The sequence below is a fragment of the Mastacembelus armatus genome, chromosome 4 (assembly GCF_900324485.2).
Source record: "Mastacembelus armatus chromosome 4, fMasArm1.2, whole genome shotgun sequence".
Classification (NCBI taxonomy): domain Eukaryota; kingdom Metazoa; phylum Chordata; class Actinopteri; order Synbranchiformes; family Mastacembelidae; genus Mastacembelus; species Mastacembelus armatus.
The window spans coordinates 12,083,607-12,108,001 of record NC_046636.1 but is presented as its reverse complement, the minus strand read 5'-3'; the positions used below and the strand labels follow the sequence as shown (position 1 = coordinate 12,108,001).

Genomic DNA, 24,395 nt, shown 5'->3' with positions numbered 1-24,395 from the left:
ACACCAGTAAACTCTTTGTGTTATTTTTCTTCTGCACTTCCATCTCAGCATTTTCTGTGCTTGGAAATAAACAAATATAGGACTGTAGTGGGCTAAATATTCTATCCTAACATCCATTACAAGGCTACTGTATGTATATAGCTACACATTATATGTCACATCACTGTTGTCAATGGAAGTATGTAACATTTTGATCACTTACTGGGTGATGTGGGAGAGTTTGTGCCCCCATCAGAGGATGTGGTAGTTGCCTTTGACTCTGCTGACCTGGAGAGGGAGGATGGTGGAAGAGCTAATGAGGGTGCAGGTCCAGGTGGTGCCAACATCTGAGATGAGATGTAGTGACTGGGAACTTTAACCTGGTTACTGCCATTTAGCTAGAAAAATCAGAAACACAAAGAAATTAATTTATATTTAATAACTGTGATCAATCTGGGACCTTTCTGTGTGGAGTTTGCATTTTCTCCATGTGCCTACAACTGTCCAAAGTCATGCAGATTGGGATTAGGGTATTTGGTGACTCTAAATTGCCCGTCAGTGTGAATATGAGTGAGTGCTTGTCTCTATGTGTTAGGCCTGTGATAGACAGCCCAGGGTATACCTCACCCTATGTCTCGCCATGTACCAGGATAACCAGTAGATAATGGATGGAACAACTGCAGTGCTGCTATTCTTTTAACTGTGCAGTTGATCATTGTACTCTAAAAGTAAATGTCAACCAGCATCATCTAAAACAAAGTGATCGCAACAGAAGTGGACATCAGCCAGTGCATTTTAGTATTTCCTCAATAGTCAGTATTAGATGCGACAAATGCATGATCTTGATTAAGAGGTGTTTGTTCTACAAACAAACTAATATATTTTTAATTCAACTTTAACCAGGGAACCAGCATGGTTAATTATTGTTCTGACCTAGCTGCTGTCAAAGCAGTTTTTACTATCAAAAATGGCACTGCAACTGGCTGGTATTTCCTTCCTTTTACAGAGCAAGATGATAAATAATTATTGACTAGGGGGAAACTCTTTGTGTCATTATCTGTCTGCAAAAACAAATCTGAGAAATTGTTTGTATAGTAAAATTCCAAAGTAGTATGGAGAAAAGGAGCAGTGTTTGGAGCTCTGTCACATATTCTTTCTCAATTTCACATATACTGACATTTTGATGGGTTATACTCACAGAGCTTTGGGTTTGATTGGCAGGGTCACAGGCCAATGATACTAGATCTTTAAGCGGGTCCTGGGCTAAATGAGGAGGATAGCGAATTGCTCCATGGGAAAAGTAGGAGGATGTTGGGAAATGAAGAGATGAGGAGGGGTGGGGACTCCGAGACAGACCTGGGCAGAAAGAGACAGGGAGAAGAAAAAAAGAAATTACTTATTCTGTTCTTTTTGTTATCATATAGGAACAATTGCTACTATGTGTATGTGTGTGTGTGTGTGTGTGTGTGTGTGTGTGTGTGTGTGTGTGTGTGTGGTGTTGTGTTGTTTAAATTAGTCTATGAATAACGTAGGCCAGGCATAACAACATGTAATGTTAAACTCCACTGTCGGGGACAAGGTGAAACAGCATGACCTCCTTCTATCTAAGGTTGCTTGAATGCCAACACTCACTCCAAACTTTGTTTCAGCCACATACTTTACTACCTGAACATCGAAATCTGCAGTATAGCTCTTTCTTTTGGGAGGTCTTCTCACTTGTGATACACTAGGAGTTGCAGTTTAGCGTAAACATAAGTGTTTTTACTTTTTTGGCCATATAGTATTATCTTCAATTAAGTCAAGAGTGCCATCTAGAGCTAGTGACTGCTTGACAAAATGACAGTAAATGACAGTAATGACAGTAAATTAACACGTAAGTGTTAAGTTACTTTGATATATATAAGTCACAGGACAAGCCAGTGTGCTACCAAAAGTGCAACTTATAGTCTGGAAAATACTGTAAGTCTGTGTTTGCTGCTGACCACTGTGAACGGCTATGACTGGCCGCTGATGCTGAGTGAAGGAGCCCAGTCTTGGTGAGTCTTCCTGGGGTGAAGGACTGTCCAGCTCTGCCTTCTTCACCGGAGGAGAGAGACCTGAAAAATGCACAAAAACATACATTTGAAAATTTTTCTTGGCATAAGCACTAAACAGGCACTGGAACCCTAATTTTTTTTTAATTTAGCTGGTTCATATAACTTCCTGAAACTAAATTTTATTTCAAATACTTTTTTTTATTTTGACTATAAACACACAGAACAGCAAAGCAACATACATTATGTCACATAGTGGTTTTACATCCCATGCACTGTATACTTTGTCTATCAACAGAAAACATGTATTTTCTGTCATGACCCAGGAACACAAACTGTTACCCATAATGAAACAGAAAAAGGATAATTATTAACAAGGAGGGGAGAAAGGAAATGGGGGATGGGTGTTGAGGGCAGAGATGAGGAGATTTTCATGAAACTAAATGCAACCACAAAGGATTGTGGATTGTTGTCACTACCCACTTCTAGTAAGAATATATAACTAATTAAACAAAAATGGATAAATAAAAAGACAAAAGCATAATGTTGGAAGAAAATTAGTCACATTGTTCTGAAATGGTGCTATGATACACAGCCAAACAATTGAACCTCAAACCTCTTACACCACTAGGTACACAAGACCACACAGCAGCTCATGATAGATCAAATATATTTAAAGCAGGTCAATGACTACACACTATACAGTGCGTATGTATGCTTTGCAAAGCTGGCAAACAATAATTTCAGTATTAAAGTAACTAAACAATAATTTCAGTATTAAAGTAACTGAGTATGCTCATGCTTTAGTGATGTTCTCCTTGTAAAAACACTGCACACTGTTAGCCTTATCCCTGTCCTTATGCTCGTTCTGTTACCTCCTTCCATGTCATCAGTCCAATTCCTGGAGCTGCTGGCAGGAGATGACGGTGAATGGTAATATTCCCCTCCTGGACTATCAGCCTCTTCCTCCATGGAGCCAGACTTATGACGCTTACTCCTGCAGACATATATACAGTCACTCATTTGCATATTCAGTGTTCAGAATATGCAAATGCCTGTTTAATAATATCTGACATTGCTGCATAGACACCATTGTCCATAAATAAATCCTCAGAATTATTTAAGCTCTGAGATTTAAATACTACAATTTAATGTTGGGCATCTCACGAAAGAAAGATTGTAGGCAAGAATGGTCAAACCTGAAATAGAGGCCAAAATATCCAGACCCTTAATCCCTATTATAGGCTACAAACACAAACTGAAACCTGGATTTTACATTATGGGGTCTATTTTCCTGAAACAGAGTGCAAACCAAACACAAGACCTGACAATGTTATGGATACCCAAATCTACAGAAGAAGTGCTGCTGGTTCAAGAGCAGAGAGGAGTGCTGCAAATACTGAATACATTTAGATTTTGTTACCTTCACTGCGGGGAAGTGAAAATGAAAAACTTTTAATTTATCGAATATGTAATTAATTAATGTAATTAATGTTATGATTGTAGCTATAGCTATATCTCTTACAAATACCAAGCCTGTCACTCCTTAGTTGTGAATATGTGCAGCACTAACTAACTACATGCTGGGGTTATGCAAGTACAGGGAAAGGAAATATTTATGTTACTGAGCACTGGCCTAAATTTAATCTTAAACTTCCTTAATTTCCAAAGTGATCTGCCATCAGTAGGAGTAAATGCAATATATGAAATTTAATTCATAAGACAGATATGCAAGTTAAGTTGACTAGTGACACTGAATTGCCCATAGATGTTAATGTGAATTGTTAGTTTCAAGGACAAACAAATGCCTTATCAGGTCTGTCGTTCATGTTCTGTTGAGTTCCCACTCTGATTTTGTGCCCTAATTTTTAAACATGACCACATGTACAGGGCTACACTCAGATATAAAACAGTCCAAATCAAAACACCACAGTTAAAGACAGAAACAGGTACTTTTGCTTTTCCAGCTGTTTCCTGGTATTGCTAAATTTCCAGATAACAAATTACAGCATTAAAATAATTTTTAAATTATTTTCTTCAAAAGAAAAGGGAAAGGTGATGTTTACAATATAAGGATGAAGAATTCATTGGTCCCTTGTTACCTGGTTATAAAAATTGTGCTCTAATATTATCTAGATAATTCCATTGTTACTTCCAAGATGTTAAATGTTTATTAACCTGGTTATTACTGTGGTGATTACCATGATATAACATTATTATTAAACTTTGTTATTAATTAAAATTACAGTAGTAGTGGTTCATAGTGTCACTCTGCTGCAGTAAGTTGCCACCTTTACTGTGACTGGTCGTCATTTGTACCACAGCATAGCATGTGTTACACCATAATGTCTGTAGGCAGCGTCCAGCTTACACTGACACATACAGCACCTGTGCATGCACAGACCATACTGTAGCCCATACCAGTTTGACTGTGTACTCAGAAATTGGAGTAAAGAAAAATCCCTGTGGTCAGGGTTTGCTGTAAACTGTAATTATTGTGTGTGGATTGTGTGTTTCTTTACTACTACTACACTGCAAATGTAGATATGTTTTGTAACAAACATATCTGATTGTTTGATTATATTCAGATACGTTTTTGAGTGGCTTCTTTTTCTTGCAGTAACAGAGATACGGCAGAGAAAGATTGGTGGAGGTAAACAATGTTGCACTTTAATGTGGGAAAGCAGAGTTCAATTCCTTTTGAAGCTGCAGTCTGAGATTGAGATGGGAATTACTTTAAATTTCAGACTGCACATAACGAATCTTCAAGTACATAAAATTTAAGCTATAGTCAGAAAACTGACTTTTGTGCCGGAGGATCAGATATGTTGACAGTTTGTACATGAATATACGGTTTATATGTAAACAGTGAAAACATATAAACACATACAGTGCATACAAAAAGTATTCAGACACCCTTCACTTTTTTCAAATTTGTTATGTGGCAGCCTGATACCACAATTGTTTAAATAAATTTTTTTGTCAATCTACACTCAGTAACACATAATGACAAAGTAAAAATTTAATTTTTTTTGGATGAGCGAGAACTCAGTGAGTGCAAAGTGAGTGCATGAGCTGCTCTCAGTCCCAGCTGGCAGAGTCACATTATTACAAGAAAATGTCAGTATAAGGACAAAATACGGTAGGTTTTAACATACAAACCCACCCACTGTTTCAATCACACCCTTGTTTTAACATGACATAAACAACAAAAGTATCTTCTTATAACAGGATAATTGGCAATGGTTTAGGCTGAGTGCAGCAATGATCATGGTATGGCTAGTGTGTGTACTATACATGAACCCACCTCTGGTTTTTATTTGCAAATTAACACTCTCAGAAGTTATTTAGCACTGGCAAATTTGCTGTGTAGGGATCTAATTTTTAAGAGAATGTCAGTAGTATATTGCAATCCCCAACAGAAACAAAACAAGGCTGGTGATTTAACACCTTTCCACACCATGTGGGAAACCTTGTTCATGGTAATGCCCCCCCAATTGAACTTCAACCTTTAATGTGACAGCAGTACACTTTGTACCTTGACCATCCTCCCTGACAATCAGCTGCAAGCTCATTTTTCTCAGGAATCGCACAGGGTGACTGAAAAAGTAGACTATGAAATGGTAATTTGGGATATAATACACAAATCTGCACAAATACAGTGCAGTGATACGCTGTTAAACCTTTGGTGTCCCCTCTCTCTGGTCAGCTATATTGTGTTTAAATGAAGACCAACTGATAATATTTTAGCTGATAAAATGAAAGATGGTTGTGACAGTAGCTGTGTGATATATTAGATTTAAATAAGTGTTCACAAAGATGTTTTCATTCTAGAAAACTGTACTGTTTTAGTAACTTATGGCGCTGTTCTTCATGTATAATAGATCTTTGACTACGGAGCCTATCCCAGCTCTCGTTGGGTAAAAGGCAGGGGTACACCCTGGACAGGACACCAGTCCATCACAGGGCCACATATAGACACACAGAAACAAACAACCTCACACACTCACATTCACTCCTATGGGCAATTTAGAGTCACCAATCAACCTGACATGCATGTTTTTGGACTGTGGGAGGAAACTGGAGTACCCAGGGTAAACCCACGCAAGCACGGGGAGAACAAACAAACTCCACATAGAAAAGTCCCTGATGAGTTGCCAACCTGGGACCTTCTAGGTAATCTAGTCCTTTATTCTGTTTGGTTTTGGGATAGCAGCCAGGTCACCACTGCTAAGTGGCAATGTAAGGTCTGTTATAGAGATTAAGTGGAATGGACTACTCTCAGCCGACTTGGATGGGGTGAGAGACAGGTCACCAGTTTGTCACAGGGCCAATGGAGGTACACAACCAGTCACACTGACGACTATGGACATATTTAGACCAGTTAATTAAACCTGCATGTTTTTAAATACCTGGGGAAAACCACCATAGACGTGCAAAGAACATGCAAGCTCTACATGGAAACTCATGATAATTATCTCAGGATAAAAATTGTTAATGCTAAGATGTGTCACCAGTATCTCACACGCTCGGTACATGGATGCATTAAAGAGAACCTTCCAGACTGTAATTGAATATTTGACCCACAGAGTGCTGAAAAAAATTCTCAATATGGAGGTCTTAGCTATACCATCTAGTGTAACTACAAGATTAAAATTCATATTTCTGAGGTTTTTAGGCCGAAATACAAAAACATTTTTACTGCTTAAAGGTGCAGATGTGAGGTTTCTGGGTAACTAATTCAACTTGCTGTTGCAAGCGTGTTCTGCTATATAGTTTGTCTACAGATTAGCAACAGACTAGCTTCAGTCTAACACACCTAAAAACTAACTAAACTCTCTAAAAAATTCATTAACCGCTACACATTCCGGTACTAGTCAAGTCTATTTTGACCGGTATTTATAGCTATTTCCAGACTACCAGTTAGCTTAGCTAGCTAGTAGCATGGCTTCTCCCTCTCTCTCTCTCTCTCTCTCTCTCTCCTGCTTGGTGTGCCACATGTTTAGTTATTTCTCTGCCTCCTTTAGTGATGATGATACTTGTAATAAGTGTAAGGTTCCGGAGCAGCCTGGAGAATTAGCCTGGGTGATGGTCCGACGGAAACGTACTCCTAAGCAGAAGCCCACGGCTCATCACCTGCCTGTTCATGTTTCTAATAGATGATCCCCGCTCATCGACACACCTGCTGAGAAACCGACTCTGATAATTGGCAGTTCCATAGTCAGAAACGTGAAGCTAGAGACACCACTAACTACAGTCAAATGAATTCCTGGGGCCAGAGCGGGCGACATCGAGTCAAACTTGAAGCTGCTGGCTAAGGCTAATCGTAAATATCGTAAGATTGTTATTCACGTCGGCAGCAATGACACGTCAATTGGAGGTCACTAAAATTAATGTTGAGTCGGTGTGTAATTCAGCCAAAACAATGTCGAATTAGGTAATTTTCTCTGGACCCCTTCCCAATTTGACCAGTCATGACATTTTTAGCCGCATGTCGTTGTTCCGTCGATGGCTGTCTAGGTGGTGTCCAGCAAAGGATGTGGGCTTCATAGACAATTGGGCCACTTTCTGGGGAAAACCAGGTCTGGTAGCGAGAGACGGCATCCATCCCACTTTGGATGGTGCGGCTCTCATCTCTAAAAATTTGGCTGAGTTTATTAGCCAACCTAAAGTTTGACAATCCAGAGTCACAGATCAACTTGTGGTTCCCAGAATTTCCAAAAGTAGAATGGGAGGCAGGGCCTTTAGCTATCAAGCTCCTCTCCTGTGGAACCAGCTCCCAGTCTGGGTTCAGGAGGCAGACACTCTCTGCACTTTTAAGGCTAGACTTAAAACCTTCCTTTTTGACAAAGCTTCAGCTAACCCTGAACCATCCCTTAGTTATGCTGCTATAGGCCTAGACTGCCCGAGGACCATCGGTGCACTGAGCTCCCCTACCCTACCCTAACCTTTTGTTAAAGGGAGTTTTTCCTCTCCACTGTCGCCTTGTGCTTGCTCATAAGGGATTTGTTAGGTTTTTTTGTTTTTGTAAAGTGCCTTGGGATGATTATGTATTGTAATTTGGCCCAATTCAAATAAAATTGAACTGAATTGAATTGAATGTGTGAATTGTACTATGGAGCTAGTCAATGTGCATGTGTCAACTTGTGTGCAGCCTGTTGTTATTTTTTTTCTAACATTTTTTAACTTTTCTTTTTGCTTTTTTTCTACTTTTAATTTTCTTTTTTTATTTAGACATATTTCAAATTCTCATCATGAGAGTTTTAGTATTTTTGTTTGCTGTGGTACTGCTACTTTTCAGCACTGCAGCACAACAACTACCTGCTGGCTTAATTGTTTACTGCAGGGATCAGCTGGTCGACTTGAAGCTGGCCAGTCCAGTGGCCAAGCCAACTGAAATCTGGAGAAAAACACACCAGGGATGCAGGAGGAAAGAAACAGCAGAGGAAGCCTTACAGAGAAGCCTCCATTCATAATGGGGAATAAGAGGTCCCCCAGTGCTAGTCTGGAGTTTAAGGAATATGGCTTAATTTGCTTGACAGAGGCATGGCTGCACCAGGATATTGCTGATGAAAATGTTTTGAGGGCCTTCATACTATAAGGGCTGACAGAGACTGCACCAATAGTGGTACATGTAAGGGTGGAGGCTTGGCATTCTAGTCAACAACACATAGTGCAACCCTACTCGCATCACCATCAAGGTGTGACACTGTGCTGTTGGACTCCAACCATATTATCTGCCCAGGGAGTTTTCTCATATCATCACTGTGGTTATTTATGTTCCCCGACTCTGCCAACCCAAAGTCAGCAAGTAACACCATTCACTCTGCCATAGCCCAGTTACAGACACAACACCTGAGTGCATTTGTTGCTATCTCTGATTACTTCAATCATGTCATCATGGACGCTACACTTCCCACTTTCACCCAGTATATGAGCTGTGCCACTAGAGAAGAGAACCATAGATCTGTTATATACAAACAGTGATCAGCAACACAGGGGCACCACAGGGGACTGTCCTCTCTCTCTTCTCTTCCCTTCCCTTCCTTTCTCTGATACATCCAACTCTGCAGAAGTTGGATGTATCAGCAAGGCTGGGGATACTGGATACAGAGATATGGTGGACAATTTTATCACTTGGTGTGAGCAGAACCATCAGCAGCTCATTGTGACAAAGACAAGGGAACTGGTTGTGGACATGAGAAGGACTAGTGCTCAGATGACCTCTATTTCTATCCACGGAGTCAGTGAGGATGTTGTGGCAGAGTACTAATAGTTAGGGGTGTACTTGAACAATAAACTGGACTGGGCTGAAACCACAGAATACCTTTGTAGGATGGTCCAGAGCAGACTCCTTTTCCTGACACCACTGAGGTCCTTCAACATCTGCTGGATGATGCTGGGGATGTTTTATGAGTCTGTGGTAGCCATTACCCTCCTCTATGCTGTTGTGTACTGGGGCAGTAGACTGAGGTTGAAGGATGCCAACTCATAAACTCATCCACAAGGCTAGCCATGTTGTGGGAGAGGATCTGGACTCTCTGACACCGGTTGGACAATGTTGTCCAAGATAACATCAATATTGGACTACTCTTCACACCCTCTATATGATGTTCTGCTCAGACACAGAAGCACATTCAGTCAGAGACTCATTCACCCATGATGCAATGCAGCTCCACAGGAATTCTTTCGTGCCAATGGCCATCAAACTGTTCAACTACTCCCTCTGCAATCAATGTCTATCATGGAGGCTGTAGATAAATAGCAAAATAGCTATATGTAAATAGCATCTATTATCTTTTGTCATGAGTCCCTCTGGGGACTTCCTGCCAGAGGACTCTTATTTTGTGTGGCCTTCCTGTTTCCCCTGTTCTGGTCCCTGGCAGCTTTATGTTAATTATCTGTTATTAGTTTCACCTGTCCCCGTTATGTTCACCTGAGTTTGATTACCTGTTGTGTGTTCCCCTATTTATACCTCCCCTCTTCCTTTGTTCTGGGCTGAAGCATTAGTTATGGTTATTGATGGTTCAGTTGGTGTTTTGTATGCTGAAGTGAGTAATTGTGTTGTGACCGTCTCACTCGGTCCTTTCGAGTCGTACCGTGTAATCCGGTTACTAGTTTGGTTTTGTGTTTGCCCTGGAAATCCCAGGAAGGAATAAACGCCTCAGTTGTCCTGCATTTGGGTCCTCACCTCTCCTCCTTCACACCACACCACCCACACCTCGTGACATCTTTTTTGTATTATTTTTTATGTTTCAAAGAGGTGGCTTAATTTTTTTTTGTTATAATTTTTATTTTTTACCATAGTCTATATATGTGGAAGGGAGCACAGTAACAAAACAATTTCCTAAAAGACATTAATAAAGTATTTCTGTTTTACTATCTTCTTTTTCGCAGGGGCAACAGTATTATGTTTTGTATAAACAGAGAGGCTGCAGTATTATCAGCAAGATAACCAACTTGCATCAGTGAAGTCAACAAGACTGCCCTCCACTGTGTTGGTGAATGTTAAAATTTCACACTACAATGACTTTATCTGAATTAAGCACTAAATTAGATAGGAAATCTGGAAATTCAGTTAAAAAGGGTGACAGTACACAATAACAACAGTTTTTTCTGTTTTCCAGTTTGGGTGTGAGAGGCTAAGATTGAGGCTCTCAAATGAGTTATAAGTATGTTTAGATCAAGAATTTTTTAATAAGCTTGAGTGAAGGATTGCTAAAATATTACATTAATATTACACAAGTATTCAGGCTCAGTACTTAGTTGAAGCACCTTTGGCAGCAATTTCAGCCTCAGGTCTTTTTGGGTATGACAGAACAAGGTCAGTTTTTTTCATTTTCATGCATTTGCAAACATTTCTAAAATTCTGTTTTAACTTTTCATTATGTGGTACTGAGTGTAGATTAATGAGAAAAAATACATTTAAACAGTTTTTTTCATTTTTGGGGCTACATATACTACAGCTACTGTAGAGTCTGTAGAGTCATTTCCCCCAGGCTGTCAGACCTTTTTAACCTCAACTACACCCTCTGTTAAAAAAGGTAGATGATGAATTATACATATATATGTATATAGTAGCTACCTGAAGCAGAGATGCAAAATTATTAAATAATCTCCTTAATCTCTTTTAATTTTTACAATTCAAAATTCCAGATTATTTGCCCTAAGGAATTTATTTGAGCTGGAAACGCCACATCATAGTCACAGCAACTGGACGTCAAGTTTTGAGGTTGAAACGTTTCACTAGTAATCCAAGCGGCTTATTAAGTTTGAGGAAACACAAATTTATCTTTCAGGTTGGTTTCACTCCACGTTAGTGACATTTATGCCAGTTCAGTAAGTTTTAAAGATTTATTCAACTATTTACAAAGGGGGGAAAAAAAGAGAGAAAATGTACAGATAAGTTAGATGAATTAATGAGTTACATCATATTGAAAATATAAACAATAGTAGACTTGCTTTGGAGGAAAACTGGATTTTAAATCAAGTATCAGTTTATACCAAGGTTCAGACAGCAGGTTGAGATTCAGTTCAACCTTTTGGATCTAAAATGGAGTGAGCTGTCGGAGTTTCAATCACGGCATGGATGTGTGTTGCTCTGTTCAATTGATTTTCCTTGGTCTTTGCTGATATCGAAGGATGCCTTTTTCTTGTTTGAGGAAAGAGCCTTTGCAGAAAGACAAGCATCCTTCGATATCAGCAAAGACCAAGGAAAATAAATTGATCGGATAGGCATCAAACTCAGAGATGGCATTATGTTTTCTGAAGTCGATGCTGATTTGCAGTAAGTCATCCTTCTTGAAAACAATGACTACTGGGCTGAACCCCTCAGAGTTAGCTGGCTTGACGACTCTGAGCGCCAGCATTGCCTCCACCCCCAGACAAAGCTGCCCCACCAAATATTGTAGGACACAATAACACCTCTAATGGAATGATTTGACATCCTTCAACTCAATCTCATGTTCAGTCAAGGTCGTCTTCCCTGTGTGAGCAGCAAAGAGAGAGTAGCCTGATCTACAGTAAGGTAAGCCCGTACAGGAGGTAAGCCCTTGATTACCATGGAAACACTAGGCTCCTCCTCCTCCATCTTCACTTCTCTCACCAGACAGGCTACCTCAGGAAACTGGATTGTTGGTTCCTTCCAGTCCTTCAGGAGAGTCATATAGTAGGTCTGCTAGGCCTTTTGTGTTGGATCTCATATGCAACAGGATCCATCTGATGGGTGATTTGTAGTGCCCTTGCCACTTGATCAACAGCTTGCTGCTTGAAGAAGGCAGAAGCGGTAACACCTTTGGACCATGATGGATGTCCCATTGGCATGGCTGTTGGTCACGTCAGGTTTTCTGCTTCTTTTGGGCTTCTTGCAGGTTCTCCGCAGCCTTCTTTTGGTGCTTGGCCAGCTGGTCCCTCACCTGCAGCACAAATTGCATTACCCCTAGGTCAGGGAAAGCATCCTACCTCTTTTGCAGCAGACTCAGTGGTCCCTGGACATTCCAGCTGTACAAGAGTTTGAATGGGAAAAACCTGGTGGAAGCCCGTGACACCTCCTTGTAAGTAAAAAGCAGGAACAGCAATGGTCCCAGTCTCTCCCAAAGTTCTGAAATATTCTCTTCAAGGTCTGGTTAAATCTTTTAACCAATCAATCAGGTAGGGGATGATAGAGTGTGGTCTTGATAGCTGCAATGCCAAACTGCCTGTGGAAGAGTTGTAACAGAAAGGAGGTGAAGTTCGTATCCTGGTCTGTCAGAATGTCATCTGGAATACCCACTCTGGAGAAAAGTTGGACCAGAGTACAGAAAACAGCAGAAGCAGTGATGGTGTGTAGTGGGAAAGCCTCTGGGAACCAAGGTGGCATAGTCACTATGTACTGGTAACGATAGGCACTCTTAACTGAAAGGGGACAACTATGTCTATCACATTCCTGTGGAGAGGGGTGGAGATGATGGGGAAAGGCTGACATGTTGGACATATAATGTAGTATGTGTCGTGGAAAAAATACTTGGAGGCAAATCTCAGGTCAAAGGATGGCAAATTTAATAGGCAAGGCAATGGGCAAAGCAGCAGAGTCACAACAGAACATATGGCCTGCAGGACGGGTCAACACAGATTGACCACGAGCACAGAAAATGATCAGCTTTTGTATCAGTTGAACAGTATTAATTTACACATCAGTCACTCACATGTAACTCATGCCGGCAGGATGGCATACATAATATAATTAGCGTCTCCCTGACTTTCCGTCTGCTTCCTTGTGACCACAAAGCAGTGTTAAAAGTCTTTATTGAATTAACATAGGACACCAAAGGGAGGTGGTAGACATTTGTCTGTGGAGGTATAAATTTCCCTCACAGTATGTTTAAATGTTAGTCTACATGCAAGGCAATAAAACTGGGGATTGATGCGCAGATTTGATGGCCCAAGTGTAATGCCCAAGGAACTGTATGTGCCAAATGCATAACAGGGGGCCTACAGCTAGCAGGGATCACCAAGTGCTTGTGGGTGTTATTGCATGCACACAACACATCATTTTTAACAATGATCTACTCTTTTCCCCCTAGTTTAGCAGATGTTCTTGCACCCACTGTAGCAAACAAAGGTTTTAAAGTTTTATCCTGCCTCTCTAGCTCAGCAATGTTTTTATGGCACTTTCCAAGTCATCTGTTTTCATCCCACTCGTGTCATGTTCATTTAACCTGTCTAGATTTTCTGGGCCTTTTTGTGCCACCCTCACACAGACTAACATCAAAATCTGACAAAGGTTCAACACCAACTTTGGCCTTAGCCCTGGTAATAACAGGAAGGACATGCAACGTTGCCACTCATATCACCCAGATTGTCAGGTTCTGCCTTCTGCAAAAGGTGGAAAAGCACAAAAAGGTCTGTACCAAGAACAACATCAACTGGCTTCTCAACCACCCAAGCAATGAACACATCTGGCTGCTAATCAACAATATTCACTTCAGCTTTGGGAGCATAGCAGTCCATATGCACACACACACAATCTTAGGGTGTATTCACACCTGTGGCTCGTTTGCTTTGTTTTGAATCAGGGGGCTAAAAAGATACATTGTTGCATTTTTCTTTTGGGCCATTTGTGTTCACAGGGTAACAGTCCCAAATGTCATGCGCAAACCAACTGTTCTCTCATTGGTCAGGAATCTTACTCAAAAGGAGGAAGCGTTTACCTGTGAATCCATTCAGACCATTTCAGAAGGTGGTGGTAATGTTATTTGCCAACCACCATATAAATAATAATAATAATAAGAAGAAGTTGTTTACCTGGGAAAACAAACATTGAGCATCAAGCAGCTAGGATGAGAATCAGCACCTCCAAGTCCGAGGCCATAGCTCTCAACCGAAAAAAGGTGGGTTTCACTCTCCGGGTCGGAGGAGAGATCTTTCCTCAAGTGGAGGAGTTTAAGTATCTTGGGGTTTTGTTCACAAGTGAGGGTGGAATGGAATGGGAGATTGACAGACGTATCGGTGCATTGGTAGCAGCAATGCGGTCAATGTACCAGTCTGTTGTGGTAAAGAAGGAGCTGAGTTGAAAGGCGAAGCCCTCGATTTGCCAGTCAATCTACGTTCCTACCCTCACCTATGGTCATGAGCTCTGGGTCATGACCAAAAGGACAAGATCTCGGATACAAGCGGCCAAAATGAGTTGCCTCGGCAGGGTGGCAGGGTGGCGATAGGGTGAGGAGGTTGGTTACCCGGGAGGAGCTGGGAGTCGAGCCACTGCTCCTCCACATCGAAAGGAGCCAGCTGAGGTGGCCCCCTGGATGCCTCACTGGGGAGGTGTTCCAGGCATGCCCCACTGGGAAAGACCCAGGACACGCTGGAGGGACTATGTCTCTCAGCTGGCCTGGGAACGCCTAGGTATCACTCCAGAAGAGCTGGAGGAAGTGTCTAGGGAAGTCTGGGCATCCCTGCTTAGACCACTGCACCGGTTAAAGCAGCAGAAAATGGATGGATAAATGGATGAAAAAGATGGAATAGGAAAGGTTTAGAAATCTGGTTTAAATAAACGCTCCTCCCCCACTCTAGCTAATCCCAATACTCTGATGAAATCTGAAAACGGTTGTAAAAAAAATTCTCATGATTTGATAAAAAGGGATTTGCAGTGTGTGTTTACCCGCTGGATGAAGTGCTCGCCAGCGATCGTCTCAGGCTAACCGGCTGGTTGGCAGACTGGTTGAGGTCATAGGCCAGATGACCCTGAAGCTCCCCCATTGAAAAACTAGGTCCGACACCTGTAACTACTGGAGCTACACACACAGGGAGAACAAGCACTGTTATTTTAGGCCAATATGCATGGCCGATTTTCTTGATTTTAGGAAATTAAAAATGGTTACCATAGACATTTTTTAGTGGATTAACTGTTAAAACAGACACATAAATTCAAGTAATGTTTCAATTCAAATTACTTCACTGCCTTGTCGTCTAAACAGAACATTGCAAATAATCAAAACAAAATATAATCAAAAAAGACATCACAGCATTTACAGCATGTATTCTAGGGACCCAAAACAGACACTGGTGGAGTTACTTTACTTTTTTTTTTTTTTTTTTTTCAGTTTTTTAGTTTTGTTTTCTTAAGTCTGGTTTGGTTTTTAACCTTATGGTCACAGTAAAACATGAACATTTTTAACTTTTTTGTATACAATCTACATTAGCAATCTAAATGGATCAAAAAGAGACAATAGAAAAAACTGTCAATGGCATATTGAGAAAATGAGCGGAATTGCAGTGATACCTGAGATTTTTCAATTTACATGTAAAGATCCTACTGTGGTCAACCATAATCTGATTAAACTAGTTAGTTTGTGCTTAAAAGTCATATTTCAGATACACTGACAAAAAAAAATTCGTATTTATGTAGGGTCACTGTAGGGCAACAAACTGTCATCCCATTTTAAATTGCTTTAAATTGAGTGAAGTGTGTATGACTTGTATATGTTTTTATGACTCCAAATGTTTAGGACTGATGCAGAAGTCAAGCCTGATGTGCTCATATGTTCATGCTGTCAAAATGCCAATAGTAACAGTGATCTTGCAGCAGTGTTGTTTTTTGTTTATTTTTTAGGTATAAGCCAATGTTTTGGCTCCTTGTTTACTAATTTTATGGCTTCAGACTCACCCATGCCACTGGAATTGCCAAGGGTGAAGGGTGGAGTATGCATGCAGTTCATGCATATCACACAGCAATTTCAGTATGTTTTTTTGCATCTATTTACACTTCGAAGTATTTCAATCTTATATTTCTACCAAGTCCAAAGAGCAATTTCCCTTCAAAATATCCCATCAATATTCATGTCATATGGTAGCAATTACCAGCCTCTGACTTGCATGTACTATTTACATCTACATTAAAGTCGCATTTATGACTGGGAAATTTATGTTTCCGCACATTGATGGATTGTATTGCCAATCCAGAGTGTATCAATACAACACATAACATAACTGTTGCATGACCCACTCTGCAGTCATATAATCATCTTGAGATGACATACTGTAACTCAAACTCATATATAAATAGATGGGTTTACAGTAAAATGTGGAAACAAAGCTGGGTCAAGGATAAAGGTTATAGTACAGTATACTTACTTCTTGAGACTTGAACAAGCTCAGTCACACTGAAAACTCCTGATGTCACAAAACTCTCCTGGAACTCTGGACCATCTGTAGAAACCCGACAGTTAGACGTGTGATTGTCTTCATTTACTCTTTGGTTGTGTATCCTATTCCTTGTGTGTTTCTCTTTTATAAAGCTATTTCTTCATAAAATAGTGATTTGATAGCTTCCTATCACTGTATTTCACTTTTTCCTTTGTTCATATTATTTCAAGGGTGGTGCTTTTTTGCATTGTTAGCACTGTGGTCATGGTAAGGAAAGAATTTGTCCTGCTGTTACCTGATAATTTTCTCTTCCAATTGTTTTGAATATCCTCAAGAACTTCTTAATAATTTCTCATTACAAAATTACCATACAGTATCATTTGTCACCTCAAACTGAGCTGAAACAACTGAACTGTTACAGCTGATAAAACTGGCTTATATATTTAAATGTTATACTAATTATGTTAATTTAAAGTATGCACATATACAAACATTACAAAAAAAAACAAAAACAAAGTTCATATGCTTATATAACCAAGATACAAAATGAATGAATATCCTTATATAATCAAAGATCTGTTACAGTACCTATGGTCGCTGTTCGACTGTCCTCTTGATCAGATCCCACTCCTGTGTGACTGGGACTGCTGCTCTGCTCTGCCTCTAGATAGAGATAAAGAGAGACAGGAAGACATAGAAAGAGACAGGACAGCTATAATGAAACACAGTTTCTCGATTAATAGTCACAGAGAGAGACAGAAAAAGGAATGAGACTCTTAGCAGATCATATTAGCCAGCTTGAATCTTAGTTGAGACAAACCAGCTATCTTGAAGTATATTATTATTGAAATCCTTTTAAAAAGTTGATTTTAAATTTTAAAAAAATTTTTTGGGCTGGCTAATAGTCTGTAGTAGGATATTGTGTAGTTTTTTTGTTAAACTTTTATGATAATGCTAAGTTTTTTGATCTGGTCCTGGAAGTAAAATACTTCACTTTTACTCCAAGTCACAAACTTTTGGGATTGTCTATTTCTTTTCAGCAACAACAACAAAACAAACTCACCACTCCTTGCCACTGTTTGCATGTCTGATTCTGTTTCTTAGCTATAATGTGACACATCATCTTACACAAGTGTGTGCCCTTACACACTTGTGGCATTCTTTCTACAACTGAAATCAAATACTGTTGCAGAGGAGTTATTCATAAAAACCTAATAAAATTAAGACCACCCCTCATATTGAACAGAAAAACAGAACAGTCAGATGTGTATTATTAAATATCAGGTCTCTTTCTTCTAAATCTCTGTTAGTAAATGATTTGATAACTGATCACCAAATTGACTTACTCTGTCTTACTGAAACCTGGCTACAGCAGGTTGAATATGTCAGTCTGAATGAATCAACCCCCCTCAGTTATAAAAATTATCATGTTGCTCAAAGCACAGGTCGAGGTGGAGGAGTAGCTCAAACTTATTATTAAACTTTCATCCTCAGAACAGTTATAACTCATTTGAGAGCCTCACTCTTAGTCTCTCACATCCAAACTGGAAAACACAAAAACCAATTCTACTTGTCATTGCGTACCATCCACCTGTCCCTTACTCAGAGTTTTTAACTGAATTTCCAGACTTCCTGTCCGAATTAGTGCTTAGTTCAGATAAAGTCATTATAGTAGGAGATTTTAACATTCATGTAGATGTTGAAAATAACAGTCTCAGCACTGCATTTAATTCTATATTAGATTCAATTAGTTTCACTCAAAATGTTAATAAACCCACCCACTGTTTTAATCACACCCTTGATCTTGTTCTGACCTATGGCATCGAAATTGAACATTTAACAGTTCTTCCCCAAAATCCTGTTTTGTCTGATCATTCTTTAATAACTTTTGAATTTAAGATGAAGGATCATGCAGCATTTGGAAGAAAATTCCACTACAGCAAATGCTTATCTGACTACGCTGTTAATACATTTAAGAAAATGATTCCATCTTTATTTACATCTATGCCAAGTATAAACATAGTGGAGGGCAGCTGCCTTAATCCCACTCCCTACCAAATTGATCATATTGTTGACAGTGCTGCAGCTTCACTGCCTGAAACGCTTGATACTGTGGCCCCTCTGAAAAAGAAGTTAGTGAATCAGAGGAGATTAGCCCCATGGTGTAATTTGGTATAATAAAATAATAATAAAATAATAATGGTATAATAAAAGCAGGCATCACGAAGGCTGGAACGGAAGTGGCGTTCCACAAATTTAGAGGAACTTTTTCTGGTCTATTAACATAAAAAAAAGCTCTCCGTAAAGACAGAACTGCATACTATTCATCACTAATAGAGGAAAATAAGAACAATCCCAGGTTTCTTTTCAGCACTGTAGCCAGGCTGACAAAAAGTCACAGCTCTGTTGAGCCCAGTGTTCCCTTAGCTCTCAGCAGTGATGAATTTATGAGTTTCTTTACAAATAAAATCACAACTATTAGAGATAAAATTCAGCAGATGCTTCCTATACCTGCAATAAATGAATCTTCTACTACAGTAGCTCTTGAATCATCTGCAAGACCTCAGTTATGTCTAGACTGCTTCTCTCCCATAGATCTCTCTGAATTTACATCAGTAGTTGTATCATCTAAATCATCAACGTGTCCCTTCGACCCCATTCCGACTAGACTGCTTAAAGACACCCTGCCATTAATTAACTCATCTTTATTAGACTTAGTAAATCTATCTCTAGAATCAGGCTATGTACCACAGGCCTTTAAGACTGCAGTAATCAAACCCTTACTCAAAAAGCCTAGTCTTGATCCAGGAGTCTTGGCTAATTATAGACCAATATCCAACCTACCATTTATTTCTAAAATCCTATAAAAAGCTGCTGCTAAGCAGCTATCAGACCACTTAGACAGAAATGAACTATTTGAAGATTTTCAATCAGGATTTAGAGCACATCATAGTACAGAAACAGCACTGTTAAAAGTCACCAACGATCTTCTCTTAGCCTCAGATAATGGACTTGTTTCTATACTATATACTCCTCCTAGACCTTAGTGCTGCATTCAGCACTATTGACCACAACATCTTATTACAGAGACTGGAGCATGTGACTGCTATCAGAGGAACAGCGTTAAAATGGTTCCAATATGTGGGACTGGTGATCTGTCCAGGGTGTACCCCTGCCTTTCACCTGAGAGAGAGCTGGGATAGGCTCCAGCAGATCCCCGTGACCCTGGCTTTCAGGAAAAAGCGGGGATAGGGTATCCTTTAACTCACACATAAAACAAATCTCTAGAACTGCCTTCTTTCACCTGCACAACATTGCCAAAATTAGGAACATCCTTCTCAAAATGATGCAGAAAAATTAGTCCATGCATGTGTTACCTCAAGGCTAGATTATTGTAACTCATTACTATCAGGATGTCCCAGTATCTCCATAAAAAGCCTCCAGTTAATCCAGAATGCCGCAGCCAGAGTCTTGACAGGAACTAGCAAGAGAGATCATATTTCTCCTATATTAGCTTCTCTTCATTAGCTCCCTGCAAAATCCAGAATAGAATTTAAAATCCTTCTTCTCACATACAAATCCCTTCATGATCAAGCTCCTTCATACCTTAAAAACCTCATAGTACCATATTATCTCAATAGATCACTTCGCTCTCAGAGTGCAGGTCTACTTGTGGTTCCCAGAGTTTCCAAAAGCAGAATGGGAGGCAGAGCCTTTAGCTATCAAGCTCCTGTCTTGTGGAACCAGCTCCCAGCCTGGGTTCAGGAGGCAGACACTCTCTGTACTTTTAAGGCTAGACTTAAAACTTTCCTCTTAGACAAAGCGTATAGTTAGGGCTGGCTTCAGGCAACCCTGAACCATCCCTTAGTTATGCTGCTATAGGCCTAGACTGTCCGAGGACCATCGGTGCACTGAGCTCCCCTACCCTACCCTAACCTTTTGTTAAAGGGAGTTTTTCCTCTCCACTGTCGCCTTGTGCTTGCTCATAAGGGATTTGTTGGGTTTTTTTGTTTTTGTAAAGTGCCTTGAGATGATTGTATTGTGATTTGGCCCAATTCAAATAAAATTGAACTGAATTGAACTGAATGTGTGAATTGTACTGGAGCTAGTCAGTGTGCATGTGTCAACTTGTGTGCAGCCTGTTGTTATTTTTTTTCTAACATTTTTTTACTTTTCTTTTTGCTTTTTATTTTTTTAAATGTTCTTTTTAGACTTATATTATTAAATGCTTTTTCTTTTTTTATTTAGACATATTTAAAATGCTCATCATGAGAGGTTTAGTATTTTTGTTTGCTGTGGTACTGCTACTCTTCAGCACCGCTGTAATTTTCAAGGATTAAATCACTTCTACTGCTACGGAAAAGATGTACGTATCCCAATACCTGATGTCTGAAATTTCCATTAATTCTCTCTCTTTTCTTTAACCTATTAACACTGAACTTTAACTGCTTCAATGCCAATAAAAAATAGGAGGGAGTTGCCCATGTTCTTGTAAAGACTGTTCCTGTAGGTGGGTGGGTCAATGGTTGGATTCACCGACTACAAATTCTTACTCCCAGGCAAACTCAGCAAGGACAATACCATTATGATCCTGGTTTGCTTCCTGTCCCCAACTTTTATTCTGTTGAGTTTCCTGTTACTGGTCCCTTCCTATGGCTGGTACTTTAACTCTCTCATTAGCTCCCTGATTCAGCTCACCTGTTGCTTGTTATCAGCTTCTGCCACACCATAGTAACCCCAGTCATTGTACCCTCAGTTCCTATGAGCATTCTTGACTTTGGAATCAATCTTATTTTCCCTTTTACCTGTGTCTACCAGTTTAAGTCTCTTGTTAGCTTCTGTTTTAGCCTGCTGTTGTCCTCAGCTCCAGTCTCCAGTAGCATTAGTCGGTTCTTCTAAAGTCATCTTGAGACTGTTGTCCTGGCAACATATCCACATTCTGAAACCTGCACAGGAGCAGGTTTATTCTCAGGTTTAGTCACTGTAAATTGGAGAACTTCTTAGATATAACAATGTTAGACCAGGAAGTCCATTCAACTATGGATGTCCTCCCAATTTACTTGTTAAGCTATTTACCCTTATTAGTCCCACAATGGGGAAATTACATTGCCCACCCAAAGTGCACACACACAGCAGTGAACACACACACCTCTCTATCCATTAGGCCACGACTGCCCCTTTATTGTCAATGTATAGACACATACTGTATGCAACAAAATTAACTGAAAGTGCATTAAAACCAAACAGAATTGGGACAATGAGACAGTTGAAAATGATTTAAACAATTCATAAGATACAACATAATTTAATAAATGAATTTATTAAATATGGGGCCTTCTTTATCAGTGAGTCTGTGTTTGCTATCCAGGAAAGGTTCTCAGATATGAGTCTCCAAGAATTTGAATGTGGAAACCCTCTCTACACAGTCACCATTTATGTGGAGAGGGATGGGGTCTGCTTTATGCCTCCTAAAGACCATGACCACCCCCTTTGTTTTTTAGTGTTTAGAGTCAGATTGTTCCTAGCACATCACTCTGTCAGCCACTGCCCCTCGGCCCTATAGGGCATTTCATCTCCTCAAGTTATAAGCCCCACCAGGATAGTACAGTCATGTATAAGTCATGGGTGTATACGCCGTACAGGAGAGGGCTCAGCACACAACCCTGTGGGGAACTGGCCCTGAGTGTGAGAGTGGGATCCTTTTGAGCACTAATTTCAACATGCCTACTCCTCGTGAGCAAACACTCCAAGTATCTCAGGTTTGAAGGGTGCCTTCACAGTGCATTTTTCAGCTCTTTCCACAGATGTTCAATAGGATTTAGATCAGGGCTCATAGAAGGCCACTCAGAATAGTCCAATGTTTTGTACTTAGTCATTGTTGGGTGGTTGTAGTTGTGTGTTTTGGCTCATTATCCTGTTGGAGGGCCCATAATCTGCAACTGAGACCAGGCTTTCTGACACTGGGCACCACATTTCGCTCCAGAATGCCTTGATAGTCTTGAGATTTTATTGTACCCTACACAGATTCAAGACACCCTGTAAAGGCCACCCTTTACCTTTAACATGCTAGTCTATAATTTTCTTTCTAATCTCCTGAAACAACTTTCTCCTTAGCTTTCTGTGGTCCAAGTTCAGTGTGGTACACACCATGGAACCAAATAGCACAGTGACTACTGTTCACCCTTTAAATAGGCAGACTGACTGATTACAAGTTGTCCCTATGGTCAAATTATTTTCAATCTGTTCTAGGGGTACCATTATTTTTGTCCAGGCCAGTTTCATTACTTTGTTTTTTAAAATTCTTCTGTTGAACCACAATTGAAAAGCAATGTCTGATTTTTATTGGTTAATTTTCAGTAAATTTTAATTTATTATTCATTTTGTCAGTTTCAAGTTATTTCAGTGAGCGTTGTGGGTTTTTCTTTCTGTAATGGAAGGGTACCAACAATTTTGTCCATGTGTGTAACAGATGAGTAGAAAGGATCTTCTGTGTTGTGCCTATATAGAGCACATCTTTTGACTGAGGAACAAGATATGAAGAAGGCTAACAGATAACAGCAGTGGATAGTAAGATTTCCACTTTACCTACAGACCAGGCCAGAAATTAATAGTGACCACTACACGTATCCCAGTGCGACTTCCTTACATGACTTAACTATTAGAACATATAACCATTTAAATCACACACTGTTGCTTGACAGGTCTGAGCACAACAGAAATTACAGAATGCAGATTTTTCAAAAAATGTACAGATGTTTGTCACACCATTTTAGAACAAGGCCAACTAAGCCACTGTCATCAGAAATCGTCATCGCTGCAGATGACAATTTAGAGGTAAGGATGTTTCCTTTCTTTGAAAGAAATATTGCTCATTTCATCTATCCTCAGAGCTTTGTTTTGCATGTCTGCACATGTGAAGGAATGCAATTAAAGGAACAGAGATGTACACTGAAAAGAGGTCAAAGGTCATCAATCAGGAGTTGTTTTTATGGCCCTATAGTATAGTATAAAAACTGTTCATTTTTAGTACTGTTTAAATTAAAATTTAGTAAAACTTTAGTATAACTGAATCACTTTATAATAGGGCCTATTGAGACTAAAAATTATGCTGTGTATGTGGCTACTGTAATCCAACAAAGAGCAAAAGCACAAAAGAAAGTTAGGAAAACAGCTGAAGTGTTTTTCACTAACTATGATAATGAAATGGTTTCTGAGTGTTATTTACAGGGTGACAAGCCATGGCTTGAGGGCCGGGGCAGGGGGCGGGGACGAGGTCACAGCTGGAGACCTGGAAGACAGCAGATAGTTGATCATGACTGCTGCTATGTCTGTAAAAAGATAGGCCACTGGGCTAAGAACTGCTCACAGAGAAAGACACACCACAGCAGGAGGGAGGAGCAGGCTACTCTGCATGATTAGACAACAAAAAAAAAGGTCAGATACAAAATACACACACTGAACAGCAGAAAAAGCTACAAGACTCACATCTTACTGAAGCTAACATTTGAGCCATGAAGAAGTAACTTAAATTATGCTTTAAGAAAAAAAAGCTAAAGTAACATTGCTGGTGCAAGATTCCTTTTTGGTACAAAAGCTTGTAAATCAATTCTTAGCTAAGTTTTCTCCTCCTGCAAGAAGTCAAATACTTTTGTATGTAGATGATATTTTGATATGCTCTGAAACACAAGAACAATGTAAAACAGACACCACAGCTCTGCTTAAGTTTCTAGTAGAATAGGGACACAAAGTGAGTAAGAACAAACT

General features: G+C 39.8%; 1 protein-coding gene across 2 annotated transcripts in view; it reads right to left on the bottom strand.

Moving 5' to 3' along the window:
• nfic (nuclear factor I/C) overlaps positions 1-24,395 on the bottom strand; it is a 74,469-nt gene that overhangs the window by 19,092 nt on the left and 30,982 nt on the right. For both annotated transcript variants that reach the window (XR_003296591.2, XM_026323367.2), the window contains exons 5-11: positions 17,220-17,294; positions 16,620-16,694; positions 15,148-15,280; positions 2,888-3,009; positions 1,962-2,075; positions 1,178-1,335; positions 203-377 (exon numbers count right to left, since the gene is read on the bottom strand). Coding sequence is in view for 1 of the 2 variants with exons in the window: in XM_026323367.2 (XP_026179152.1) it covers positions 203-377; positions 1,178-1,335; positions 1,962-2,075; positions 2,888-3,009; positions 15,148-15,280; positions 16,620-16,694; positions 17,220-17,294 (852 nt within the window). In the remaining variant the exon portion in view is untranslated. The remainder of the gene's footprint in view (positions 1-202; positions 378-1,177; positions 1,336-1,961; positions 2,076-2,887; positions 3,010-15,147; positions 15,281-16,619; positions 16,695-17,219; positions 17,295-24,395) is intronic.